This window comes from Pinus tabuliformis, chromosome 1_1 (assembly GCF_031772625.1).
Source record: "Pinus tabuliformis cultivar Carrire ecotype Pingquan chromosome 1_1, CPIR1, whole genome shotgun sequence".
Lineage (NCBI taxonomy): Eukaryota > Viridiplantae > Streptophyta > Pinopsida > Pinales > Pinaceae > Pinus > Pinus tabuliformis.
In genome coordinates this window covers 947,900,869-947,915,289 of record NC_142297.1, presented here as the reverse complement: position 1 = coordinate 947,915,289, position 14,421 = coordinate 947,900,869, and the positions used below count along the sequence as shown (strand labels likewise).

General features: G+C 37.1%; 1 protein-coding gene across 2 annotated transcripts in view; it reads right to left on the bottom strand.

Annotated features, from left to right (window-relative positions):
- LOC149217625 (uncharacterized) overlaps positions 1–14,421 on the bottom strand; it is a 283,620-nt gene that overhangs the window by 192,372 nt on the left and 76,827 nt on the right. For both annotated transcript variants that reach the window (XM_089393009.1, XM_089393010.1), the window contains 2 exons: positions 14,236–14,304; positions 13,928–14,070 (listed from right to left, as the gene is read on the bottom strand). In XM_089393009.1, the coding sequence (XP_089249135.1) occupies positions 13,928–14,070; positions 14,236–14,304 (212 nt within the window). The remainder of the gene's footprint in view (positions 1–13,927; positions 14,071–14,235; positions 14,305–14,421) is intronic.

Below are 14,421 nucleotides of genomic sequence, written 5' to 3'. Positions count from 1 at the left end.
GAAATTCCAACAAACGATTACTTTCTTGAATCCTTGTTGATGTAGATACCTATCAAGACGAGTATACCAAACCCTAGAAGCTTGCTTGAAACCATATAGTGCCTTTTTTAATCTCCAAACATAGTTTTCTTTGCAGTACCAAAAACCTTCGGGTTGTTCAATGTAAACTTCTTCTTCCAATTCACCATTTAGAAAGGTTGACTTAGCATCCATTTGGTAGACCTTGATTTTTCTCAAGCATGCATAAGCGAGAAACATCCTAATAGCTTCCATTCTGGCAACGAGAGCAAATGTTTCTTCAAAATCGATTCCTTCAATTTGTGCACATCATTTGTAGACTAATCTTGCTTTATTCCTGGTAACCTGTTTGTCCTCATTCCATTTGTTTCTAAAGACCCATTTAGTTCCAATAAATTTTTTATCCTTTGGTCATGGAACCAATTCCCAAGTGTCGTTCTTCTCAATTTGATCTAATTCTTCATTCATAGCTGCTACTCGGTGTTCATTTTGACTAGCTTCCTCAAAATTACTAGGCTCAAAATTCACTAAAAGGGCAAGATGGGCTTGTTGTGATAAACGAAGTTGTCGACTTCTTTTGGTTCCAATTCCTTCATTTATGTTGTCGATGATCTGATTTGACGATCGATTCTTTTGATACCATTCTTTTGAAACTTTTGGAGAAACTTCTTTTACATCCTGTTGATCATTTCTTATTTCTTCTTGGTTGACTGGCATTTCCTTATTTGATTGGTCTTGTTCTGGAGCTTCTTCTTCATCCTTCACAGATTCTACCTCAAGCTCCTCAAATTTTCTTGAAGAGACTATCTCATTGTTATCCTTTAGAACACAGTCTTCATCAAAAGTAACATTTATACTTTCAACTATTTTTTTTTGCCTCAGAATGTAGCATCTATAAGTCTTTCTTTTGTGCGAATAACCAACGAAAATACCTTCGTCAACATGGGAATCGAACTTGCCCAATTTTTGGTCTTCTCTTTTGATGTGGCATTAACTTCCAAATATTTTGAACTATTTGACGTTAGTCGGTCCTCCTTTCCATAGTTCGTAGGAGTCATGTTACAATTGTTCCTGAGCAAGCCTCTATTTATAATGAATACGACAGCATCAATTGCTTGAACCCAGAATTTATCGTCTAAGTTTGAGTCCTTCAACATGGTTCTAGCCATTTCCTGTACGGTTTTGTTTTTTCTTTTAGCTACTCCATTTTGCTATGGTGTTCTCGCTGTTGAGAATTGCCTTTTTATTCCATTTTCGTTACAGTATTGTTGAAATGCTTTAGACATGAATTATCCACCATTGTCTAATCTTAGACATTTGATCTTCAAATCGGTTTCATTTTTGACCAATTCCTTGTAGATTTTGAAACATTCGAATGCCTCACACTTCTTCTTCAGGAAACTGGTGGTTGTCATTCTGGTGTAATCATCTATCATTAACATAAAGTAGAATTCACCATCTAAACCTTTTGTTCTCATAGGACCACATAGAGCAGTATGCATTAATTCCAATGGACATGACGCAAAATGTTCCTTTGCCTTGAACCCAACTTTTGTCTGTTTGTCGTGCCAACAAGATTCACATATCATATTGGTAGGTTTTGATATTTTTGGCATTTCTCTAACTGCTTCCTTTCGCTGATCTTGATCAAATTGTCGAAATTTATATGTCCCATTCGTTTGTGCCATAACTAACTCTCATCTTCTTTTAACAAGAAACACCCTTTAAGTGTCTCATCCAAAATATATATATTCATTTGGAGCTCTACTTGCTATAGCCCCAATTTTACCAAACTTGCCTTTCCTGATTTCACATTTCTTCGAGTTGAATAACATCGTGTCCTTGATCGCACATCTGTCCAACACTGAGCAGCTTTGATTCATATTTTCAACCAACAACACATCCTTTGCTAATGCATCCTTGCTTCCAAGAGTGATCGTACCTACTCCTATCACATTTGAAGACCCATCATTTCCAAAAGACACAGTTCCATCCTTCTTTTCTTTCAAGGATACGAACTTATTTCTATCTCCAGCCATATGCATTGAGCAACCACGATCAACATACCATATGTTTTTGTTGCTTTGAGCCTTGAGAGTGAGAACACACCTTTCACTCTTCCCTTTCCATACTTGTTCATTCTAATTTTGCGAGAATTCCTTTGAAGAACTTGCAAGTCTTCAATCTTTGGCCAAGTGTCCAAAATTGTTACATTTGTAACATTGGACATCATCTCTCAAATGATCAAATCTGTTGATATTTTACTGAGTTCTGGAATATCCATTTCTAAGAGATCCCCTGGAATTATATTCATTCCAAACATACATGCGACATTCTACAGCTCTATGTCCAAACCTTCCACATGAATAACAATGACCATAAAAGATAGGTTGATACCTGGGAGGAAATCTTCTTCGATGAATTGTCTTCCAAGGTTCTTCTAGCAAGTCTTGATCTCTTGATCTTGCTGGGAGATCTAGCTGCTTAGTAGATTTTGCATATCCATCTTCTTAAGTTGTCATAGAAGGACTTGACTCTTTTTCAAATTTTTCTTTGTAACCAAGACCAGTCTTTTCGTTGCATGATCGTTAGCTGCTGATGAGTTCGTCCAAAGTCTTTGAACTGTTGGCGTAGTTTTCAAGAGTTTTTTTTACTTCCTTTTGTAAAGACACGATTGCAGCTTCCAATGCTTCTCTTTCCTTGTTGCTTTCCTTTAATTCTTTCCTGAGTGATTCTTCAATTCGTTTGTATTCTTCAACCTTGACTTTAAGATTTAGGACTTGCTACCCTTTTTGTCTTTAATTCGTCTTCAAGAGTGTTGACGTGCATCTTCTCAGGCGTGAGCCTTTTGATAACCCTGATCACTTCGTTTTGAAATTCAACCTTAGTAATTTCTTCTTCTTCGTTTCCTTCTTCGTCAGGTGCCTCTTGCTTATTGTGCTTGCCCATAAACAATACTCTTTCGTTGAATTCTTCTTCATTATCATTGTATTCTTTGGACGAGGAGCTATCTTCTTTGGAGAAGAAACTTTTCTTAAACCATTTCTTCTTGCCTTCCTTGTTGAACTTCCTAAGACTTTTCTTTCCTCTCATAACAGCCTCATTTTTGTGAGGACATTTGGCTGCAAAATGCCCAACCTCACCACAATCAAAACATATTAATTTTCCCATACCTGTTCACATTTTCCGACGTGAAGTAGGCAAATTATTAATCTAAGAATTCTTCTTCATCTTCTTCCTTTTCCACATCCTTACAAATGCAAGCTTTTGCTTTCGGAGTCTGCTTGTCCATACTATTCATCTTGGATGCGGAAAATGTTGTTTCCAAGTGAGATGTGGCATCCTCTTCTTCCATCCTCATTTCATATGCCGTAAGAATTCCATGCAATTCATCTATGCTGAGATTGGTCAAATTCGATATATCTTCCAAGACAGATACCTTAGGATTCAATCTTGTTGGCAAGGTTCTGAGGATCTTTCGGACAACAATTTTCGTTTCAACATGTTCTCCCAAACCTTCCAATGTATTTATTGTTTCATCAACACGCTGAAAGTATCCAGCAATATCTTCATCTTCCCTCATTTTGAGTTTCTCAAATTTTGCCCTGAAAATTTGAAGCTTTGCTTCTTTCACCTTTGAGTCACCTGCATGTATATTTTCAAGCTTGCCCCATACCTCTTTAGCAATTTTGCAACTCAATACCTTAAAATAAACAGATTCGATAAGCCCACTGATAATAAGATCTTTATCCTTTGCATCATATACCATATTTTTCTTACCTTGTTCATCCTGGGTCGATGTGAAGACTCTGTCAACGATTTCACATACCTCGTATCCTTGCACCGGCAAATGAACCTGCATTCTTCATCTCCATAATGCATAGTTATTTCCATTGAACAAAGGAACTCTATTCTTAGTATACTTCATGATCTCCTTCTAGTTGTTAAACTACTATTGAAGGAACCAAGCTCTGATACCAATTGTTGGAAAGACTGGGGGCGTGAATCAGTATTCCTTAGCAATTGGCACTTTTTAAATCTTTCAGAGCATTAGTTAATCTTCAATTATTATTAATGTTTATGGAGTAAAAACAGTAAATAATAGAACATAGTAGGCACAAGAATTTTAGCTGGAAAACCCCCTCCGGGTCAAGAACCACCGAACGCTTTTCTAATAAATTCTTTAATCTTCAGCCCCAACTGAAATGAAAGTCACAACTTCCTACAATTCTAGAAAAGCATTCTTCTCCAGCTCCCACTGGAAGGATAGGGCTTCATTTTAATTTTCTATTTGTTTTTTTTTTAATAAAATTAATTTAATTTAATAGTTTTTGAAACTGTTTGTTTAAGTTCTAAGGAATTTATACACTAACCCTTTTTGGTGTGGTTGTAGATGACACATGAGTGTATTAAGTCAATGATTGGTTAATTGCCTTTGGATTTTCAATATATTCAACTTATATATGGTTAGATTACGGTGAGAATCCCTGTCATATATTGACAATCATTGGGGAATAAGGTGAGGTCTCAACCCCTGGGGTTTTAGCCCACTAATGGGGCTTTCCAACTGCAAAAGCAAATAACTCTCAAACCGTGAAGAACTGGGAGGCGTACCATATATCAACGGAAACATCTCGACGAGTAGAATCCATCGAGAGGATCTTTGATTCAAAATAATATGAGTTGTCAAGTCAAAATGCCCATGCAATATCAAAGTGGCCCCTGGTGTTGCTTGGGTTGACATCAATGACAACCATTGATCAACAGCTAACTAGGGCATCCTCTAACTACCGAAGATCCCAGATCTCTACACCCCCTATCAGTTATAGGTCTCTCAAACCTAAGAGCCCATTAGCTCCATTCCCCACTCTGGGAACTCAACCAAAGGGGAAAAAGAAATTCTCAGTGTTCTCAATCAGCCCAGACCCTTACCCAGGATGGTCCCATCCATCAGTCCATGCAGCTCTCTGAAGACCAAAAACATACCAAAGTGCTCATATTCAGTACCACCTCAAATAGCTCACTAAAGAGTTCAATCACACTGCCTCATGCATTACCAAGATCAATTGTTCCTTATTTTCCTATTCATATAGGACATCAATTGTCAGAGCAAATATATAACATAAAGAAAAAAACACCATATTCATCTTTACTTCGTCTCATGGAAGGAGGCAGTATCCACAAGCTTAAGCTTGTCTCTTATATCAACATTATGTTATTGTCCCAACTATGATCAGGCTTGGTCTAACTCAGAGTGCATACAAGGATGCATCAGTAGCAATATGTCATAAAAACACTTCTATATGTGAGGTGGATCCAATCTTGTCATCAAAGAACTCTTAGCTGATCAAAAAAATTAAAAAATTAAAAACAAATAGGCAAAGACATACCTTTAAAAATATCATATGTTCAAAAGAAGACTTGATTCATCCTGCAATCATGGAACTTCCAATCATCCACTATAACTAAATCATAGGTGTTGAGATCTCATCAAGGGTCTCTCCCTCTGAATGGGAAGCCTCTTCAATCGTCATTACTCACAACATCAACCTATCTCTCATATCACTGTCATGCATCAATAAGACTATCAGAGCACAGAGTTAAATTATATCAGGTTCTCATACATATATACATCATGGTCATGACAAGTCATCATCAGTTGCTTTATTGTCATATATGAACATGTGATTAAACATCCATCAAAGGTTAATTCACTTCATCACTTCTTTATCACATATATTTCATCAAGTCAAGGTATATTGTCATATTGTCAAATTTGTTAGGACATCATAGCAATCACAGCTTATCAAGGCCTTATTAAAATCAACAAGAAGACAGTTAGTAAATCCTGAGTATCAATCTTACAACCACATTAATGCCATAAGGGTTACCGCATTCATTACACGCATTGACAACAGTATCAAGTTACAATATATCAAAGTCAATGTTTCTTTATCTTAGACAACAATCAGGATATCCATCAAGGTCGCATGAAAGGTATTGACTGGTTAGAAGGTTAAGTCAAAGAGATCATATTAGTTGTGACCAATGTTGCGAAAATCTTTAGCGGGTGTAAATTGGCGAGGGGAAAAAATCGTAAAAATCAGGAAATCAGGAAATAATCGTAAAATACAAAAATATTCATTTTTTTCAATTTTTTTGATATCTAAAGCATCTACAACATAAAATAAATAAATACATTGATACATAAATATGATAAAAGAACTAATATATAAGATGTGTAATATAATTTCTAGTGCTACATCACACATAACAGTGAATCATGTCCTGAATAGTAAGTCTTGACTCCTGAGTCCCAACTCAGCCTCAAAATATCAACAAAAAATATAATAATGTATATCATATCATGAGTCATAATGTCATATACAATTAAATGAACCAAATAACTAATACTATTGATTTCCTCTGCCCCTCTTGCGAGAAAATGCAATAGCTTTCCCTTTCCCTCTAGATGTAGATGCCAGTGGAGTTGGCAGTGGACTCTGTTGTGCTCTAGAAGCTAAAGAACTAGGAGCTACAGGAGGTAGACCACGTCCTCTACTAGTGGCAAGGGTAGCGCCGGTAGGTGGTGTCATCTCCTCCTCCTGTAGCTCCTCCTCCTGTTGCTCCTCCTCCTCCTCCTGTTGCTCCTCCTCCTGTTGCTCCTCCTCCTCCTCCCCCCCTCTACGCCTTCCACTACCTCCTGCTCTAACCAATCATTGGCAAACTCCATGAGAGGCCTCTCGGCCTCAACCCTCCATGCAATAGTGGTGTCAATCCCATCCAATGAAGGCATCCATATCAGGTATCCTCTCAAGTTGCTTCACCCACAATCGAAAATTGTAGTAGACGTAGACCATGTCATTAAGTCGTTGGGTCTCCAACTTGTACAAAGATCATAAGATAATAATTATAAAAAAAAATTATTTAAAAAATTAATTGGAAATTTGGAATATTTTAAGTTTTAAGTTTAACCTGTTGTGCTTCTTGTTGTGTATTTTTTCAAATAGACTCCAGTTGCACTCGCATCCTAAGGAGCTACATGTTTGGCTGAGGATTCGAATGGCAAGCTTTCGCAGATGGAGTACTCTCACACCATAGCGAGTCCACCATGCATCTGCAACAGAAATACAAATAAGATAAACATAAAAAAAAATGAAATTTGAAAGTTGAAGAAAAGTATGAAGTTATGAAATTGATGAGAACAAAATTTGAAAATACTTGGCACTGTAGTGTTCCTATTAGTTACAGTCATTTCAAAGCCAAATGTGCCACTTGCCATCCTGTATATCTCCATTTGTTTGGAGATTTCTGCACGTTCCGCTAAAGATCACATCATCGTCTGAACACAGGTTAAGAATCCATCCATGATCTCAACATCAAATAAGAACCCACATGGGTAAGAAAATGCAGAGTTCAGGTAGATCCCTACAGCATGAATGGGACGATGGAGTGTGTTGTTCCATCATTTCTCAATCACTTCCCATAGGAGGAGTTGTTTCTGAAACCCCTCATCTCCCTTATCATCATAGTAGGCCCGAATGGATGCTTTGGCTCTGTCCATGGCCTCATACAAATAGCCCATTGCGGGCTTCTCACTATCAACAGGTTGCCCAAGGCCATATGTTTGACTTGTTCACAACTTTGTTTGTGAACAAGATTAATCAATAACGTAAGTACATAATACTTATCATCAATAGTTTGCCATGCTTGGCATTAGGATTACAACATGTAAATGTTATCTCTTCTCAGTACTTCAACAATGCCATATATGAATCTGATGTCAATGATGAAAAATTGTGTTGAGACTGGCATATACCACAGTGCAAAGACTTACATGCATACCAATGCCAAGGACAATATATGCAGCAATGCCGACAACAATCAATACACCAGAGCAAAGATCCGTCTATAGACATAATGCTTGAGTCCATCCATACATTGGGAAATTAAAATAATGTTGAACTAAGACTACATATAAAGTGGAACCATAACTATGCGATGCCAAGACTGTAATATAAATGGAATGTCAAGAACTGAAGATATATGTGATGTCAGGGCTGTAATATGTGTGTGTGTGTGTGTGTAAATTTTTCCTATGTCCTCCAACATCAAATCAATACAATGTGCAGCACAAGGTGTCCAAAATAAAGTAGGATGCCTCTCCATAAGCATCCTGCCAGCAGCAACATAATTTGCAGCATTCTTCGTTATGACTTGGACAACATATTCTGCACCCACCTCAAAAATAAACACATCCAGTAAATCACATAATAATTTTGCATCTTTGATATGTGAAGATGCATCAATAGATTTCATAAACATTGTCCCCTTGGGACAACTAACCAAGAAGTTTATAAAGTTTCTCCCCTTTTGGTCAGTCCAACCATCTAACATTACAGTGCATCATGTTTGTGCCCATGATGCCCTAAACTCCTCCAATATTTTGGTGCAGTCAACATTTTCCTCTTGAAGAATGCGACCTCTAAAGTCATCATAAGGAATTTTGTACCTTGAGCCAACAGTTGCAAAAGCATCAACAGCAGGCTAGGAAAATGGATTATTTCTTGCAACGCTACAAGGAATATCACTCCAAAGGAAAAACTTGCCCAACAACTTGTCAGCTTGTTCTTTCTCATTTTTTTTAAGTATTGAAGTGATAAATGGTTGTGAATCAGCTATTGTTCTAGGAACAAAAAATGATGAGGTAGCTACAAGGTTGGTTGTAGACATTGATGCTAAAGTAGAACCAATGCCACTTCCATATTCACCTCCTAACACCTTCCCTGCTAGTTGCTTTTTCAGTTTTGCTTTGAGCACTCTCTCTTGCTCTAATTCTTCCAATGGTCTCATGGCTTTTCGGATAATTTCCGCATTTGTATTATTGCAAGGCCCTACATCATGTCCAGGGATTTGTGCAAGGTGATACTTCAATCTATAAACCCCCCCTGACATATGCTGCCCACACAACTTGCAAGACAAGTTCAATCTATCAAACCCTCCATCAGGTTCACCATATTCCCACAAATGGTCCGATTTCCTTGGCATGTTTGTAACTTGGTTGAATTCCTGAGATTTAATGTAAGATGAAGTTTGAACTTTGAAGTTGAACCTATGACACAATAAGAATTGCAAGTTACAAAAATTTAAAAAAAAAAATTACACACATGACACAACACATTGAATTTTTGACAAAACAAACAAAAAAACCTCAACTCAATCCAAAATGAACTCTCTCCACTCTATGCAAAAAAAATGAAAAAAAACACCATCAAATCCACTAAAAAATCTTTGATAAACAATGGGTTATAGAAACCCAAGCAAAAAACAAAAACAAAAAAACAAAACAAAATGGCCAAATTTGGTGCCCATAATTGGAAACCACAGTTTGCTAGAGAAATTTGATCCAAAGACGAAGTTCTCTTGCTTGGGATGCTAAAATCTCCAGGCTTCCTCCTCCTCTGCCCTAGTAGATGCCTTCTAGGGTTCCTCTCCTCCTTAGCTCTCAATCCACGCCGCTGTCTATTCAAAATGACAAAAAAAATTCATGTTTTCCCTTATAAAACGCGTTGTCCACCACCCTTGCGATAACTTCCAATCAAATCGCGATTATTTTGAAATTATCACGCTTTTTTGAATTTATCGCAATAATTTCACCGATTTTTTGGAAAAATAAACCGCATAGTAATCAGGCGAGTTTATCCAGAATTTGAAAAACTCGCGATTTTTTCATGTTATCGCGATAATATCGCGATTTTCGCAACATTGGTTGTGACTATAAAATGCAACAACATATCACATGTACCAGAGATCAAACTTATGTATGTAACTAGAATTTATGCATCAAATCATCTATGAAAGAGATATTCTTGTCATACCTCTACGATTAACTTGCCATCCAACATTGCAACTAAATCAAAACACGGAAACAATATACTATACATACCTCGTAATATTCAAATAACTTTATCAACTTGTAGCATTCGAATAGCATATATGCTTTGTTACATGCAGTAGTAGAGCTTTGCATATCACTCTAGCTTCCTCTTTCCTATACTAGCTTCCATCTTGTTCCTGCACCAACTTCTTCTTTTTGCACCAGCAACTTAAACAACGATTGAAGGAAGAGTTCAACTCCCTCTTGATCCTGTCACTAAGAGTTTGTAAAAGAAATGCAATCATTCGCAGAATTATTGGTCCAAGTCCTTTCTTAATCATAAGGTGCCATTGGTCATCAACATAGGAGGAGATGCCTTAATTATCAACAACCTATCCAAACAAACTGTCTCCTAGAGCGAATATACAATTATACTAAATTTGACATTTCTTCAACATTTCCAAGCCATCCTTCAGGGTTTCCTCCAATCCCTAATTTTATGCTATCCATCAAACCCTAAACAAGGGTGCCTAGGGTTTCCTTCAAAACCCTAGCATTCATTTAGGTCTCCACTATCTTTTCCTGCTTCCATAGGGGTGATAACCATGACTTTTCTTCAACCCAACTCTGATACCATATTAATGTTTCTTCAAGCTATATTGTTCTTTGTTTTGATAATTGCATTATATCATAAACACATTAAATTCACCCAACATCATTGTAACATTATTACATCATGTACAATTATGTAGAAAGAAAAACATCATCATAAATGCAGCGGAACGGAAAAGGAACATTAGAAGAAAAGCATGCATGGAAACAGACACCAAGATTAGTCGAAGACCAAGGCAAACCCCCACAAGGGGGAAAACCCGGAATTCAATTCTTCTTCTTCTATTAGATTTCATCAATGGTTCAGCTGAGATACAAAGTACAAATATCAACAGGTTGCCCAGGGCCATATGTTTGACTTGTTCACAACTTTGTTTGTGAACAAGATTAATCAATAACGTAAGTACATAATACTTATCATCAATAGTTTGCCATGCTTGGCATTAGGATTACAACATGTAAATGTTATCTCTTCTCAGTACTTCAACAATGCCATATATGAATCTGATGTCAATGATGAAAAATTGTGTTGAGACTGGCATATACCACAGTGCAAAGACTTACGTGCATACCAATGCCAAGGACAATATATGCAGCAATGCCGACAACAATCAATACACCAGAGCAAAGATCCGTCTATAGACATAATGCTTGAGTCCATCCATACATTGGGAAATTAAAATAATGTTGAACTAAGACTACATATAAAGTGGAACCATAACTATGCGATGCCAAGACTGTAATATAAATGGAATGTCAAGAACTGAAGATATATGTGATGTCAGGGCTGTAATATGTGTGTGTGTGTGTGTGTACCAATGCCAAAGACAATATATGCAGCAATGCCGACACCAATCAGTACACCAGAGCAAATATCCATCTATAGACATAATGCTTGAGTCCATCCATACATTGGGAAATTAAAATAATGTTGAACCGAGACTACATATAAAGTGGAACCATAACTATGTGATGCCAAGACTGTAATATAAATGGAATGTCAAGAACTGAAGATATATGTGATGTCAGGGCTGTAATATATATATATGTGTGTGTGTGTGTGTGTGTGGACTATAATATTAAATGTGATGCCTAGACTGAATAATCATGCCATATTCAGAGAGACCATGCCAACTGGGCCATACTGCTGCGGGCCATCCGAGCCTTATAAACCCAGCACTGTGAGCGATCCTGTTGTGGGCCATCGACTCAGCAAGTCGAGATCCTGTCAATGTAACCTAAATCCTGTAATGTCATTACCATATGTGAGATTCATCAAAAAATAGAGCCATGAGAGATACATCATAGACATGCAAGACTTGAAAGTTTGAAATATATACGAAGTTATGGTTTTGTAATCCTGTAGCATATGTGAACGTACAGTCCAATAGTTTGAAGCTCGAGTGAGAGTATAACAAAAGTAGAATCTTGTAAAGACCTCAGATGATAGATCGTAGCCCTCGTGAGATACCCCAGACCTTAATTCTTGCAAATTATTTCAGACTTCACCCCTTATGTATTGTAGAGATAAGATGCATTGAAGATCTGAGAATGAATACGTGTCATTCCACATCCCTGTAACAGAGATAAAGAATAGTGAAAGCCATAGATAGTGAAACCCATAACGCTGTATTGACCCCATCCATAGAAAGAGCGAGAGCCTTGTTGATGAGTGAGAGATCGTGAGGAGTCTTCTCCAAAATGCAAGCCAGAGATTATACATCTATTGCAGAGATCGAAACCATCATATATTCATTTCAGAGATCGAAATCATCCATCACAGAAATCAAAACTATCGAATAAACAAAGTTGATATACCAGTAGTCATTGAACTACAGATCTTCACTCCACAAGAGTATGCGAACCATACATATCTCCATGTATGACCTTAAATGAGGCCAACTTGGTCTCTTTGGAGAGAAACTGATTAAATGTGAATTTTAAATGTCACTCCAAATATATTTGCTTTCATACTTATTTGTTAGATCAATTTGGACCAATTGAATTTTTGCTTATGACCAACATAAACCCTCTTTAGGGTTTCTTAAGGAAATTTCTCCCTTGCTGCCAATGTTTACAAATTTCCCATAATTTCCTTAGAAACCACCCAAAACCTCAATCCATTGGCCCACACACTCGCTCTGTACAGTTTAGATGACCTGGGTCGGTTTAATAGAATATTAGGACCAACTGGTTTGGTATCTAACCAATCCCAAAACCAATTCGATAGGCCAGTTTGACCTCCAACAATTGGTGACTGACCAGTCTGACTGGCTTCCGTTTCAGACCACCTGGGTTTTAAAACTATAGGTGAGATAAATGAATGTACAGACCAGAGAATAGGTGATAGGCACCTAAGGGCAGCCATCCCTCAATCACAGTAGGGGCTTCTAGCTGGCAAAGCTGCATCATAGAAGAATTCTTCTCCGAGAGTTACCCATGCATGTGGATGGGTAACAAGGCCAACCAAAGAAAGGCACTGATCTTACCCTTCAATCACCAACAAAACTCATAAAATTCTCCAAAAATATCATTTATATTTTCTAAGCTCTCTCTTGCTCCCAGTCTATACTAGTTAAACATAGGGAATCCCGCTTAGATTATAACACTTCTAGGCAATACTACTCAGATGACGATGGTAGTTTGCCTATGTTGCCCATGGGGTTTCACAACAGTACCTAGGGGGCTTTGGCACCAAGTAAGAACCTGGATAGTAACAACACCAAGGTGATATTCCATAAACACACAAGCATCAACACAAACAAATTCGCTGCAAAGCCAATGTCCTCCAAATGTGACCTTCCTTGGTACGGTCTACAACCTAGGACAAACCTCATGTTATGTGAGGGGAAATAGTCAATAATGTTATTATTTATTGTATTTGTTTCCAAAGTTCTGACTACTTTTGTTCTTATGTCACATTCATAACAATTATCTATATATTTTGAACTGCCAATATTTTTTTCTTGTCTTCTCTTCACCATACAGCCATCATTTCACAAGGCATTCCAGGAAACAGATACAAAAGAATAGAAGAAACTTGGGCTCTATATGTATTTTATTGCATGCAACCAGTAATCTGTTAGGAAAGAAATAATTTTCTAAATTCTCAGAAATAGAAACATTATTATCATGAGTTTGTGAATTTCATGAATAACCATTCATCCATGACTAAGGATATTTACCATGTGGGGTTAAAATTTGACTGGTCAGTAAGATTCTAGGATATGTTCCCACATCAACTTTTCACTCTTAGCTTTTGGCAGTTTACAGTATAGCACATGTAGTAATACTATTGATTATTTCTAACTTTCAATATATTCTGATCTAATGTTGCCTTTTTCCTGTATTATTAGATTCAAAATTCCTGATTACTGGCATACCCAACTACATAAATTTCATGAAAGCTTATGACAGTACCTGAGGGAACCATTCTCAGAATCAACAACTCCATCCAGTATGGAGTCTAATAACGCCATGGAATCTGGATTTTCTTTCTGGGTATTGCTGGTAAACCAATGGATCAATTGTTTTACAAACTCCGAGAATAGCTGCCGAGTAACCTGCAAAAAGACCAAACAAATTGGAAACTACCTAGCAATAATATATTTACATGGACTTTCTCAAATTTATAACCAGCAACAAGTTTTACATAGCTTATAAGATAAAGGTAGAAAATGACAGAACGATGAATAAAAAAGTTCATCTAGAGATACAAGGAATATTACCAACTCCGCATCAGTTGCAAGACGGAGAATTGCTGGGAAAAGACATTTGTATATTTTTTCATAGTGAACCTGCCCAGGACCAATTTCTTTAGCACCAATCTTGATAAAAGTTAATGGCTCTTTGCCAATGTAAATGATAAGAAATTATAGGGTGGGTCAAACTCATCAAAAAATCCCACTCACTAA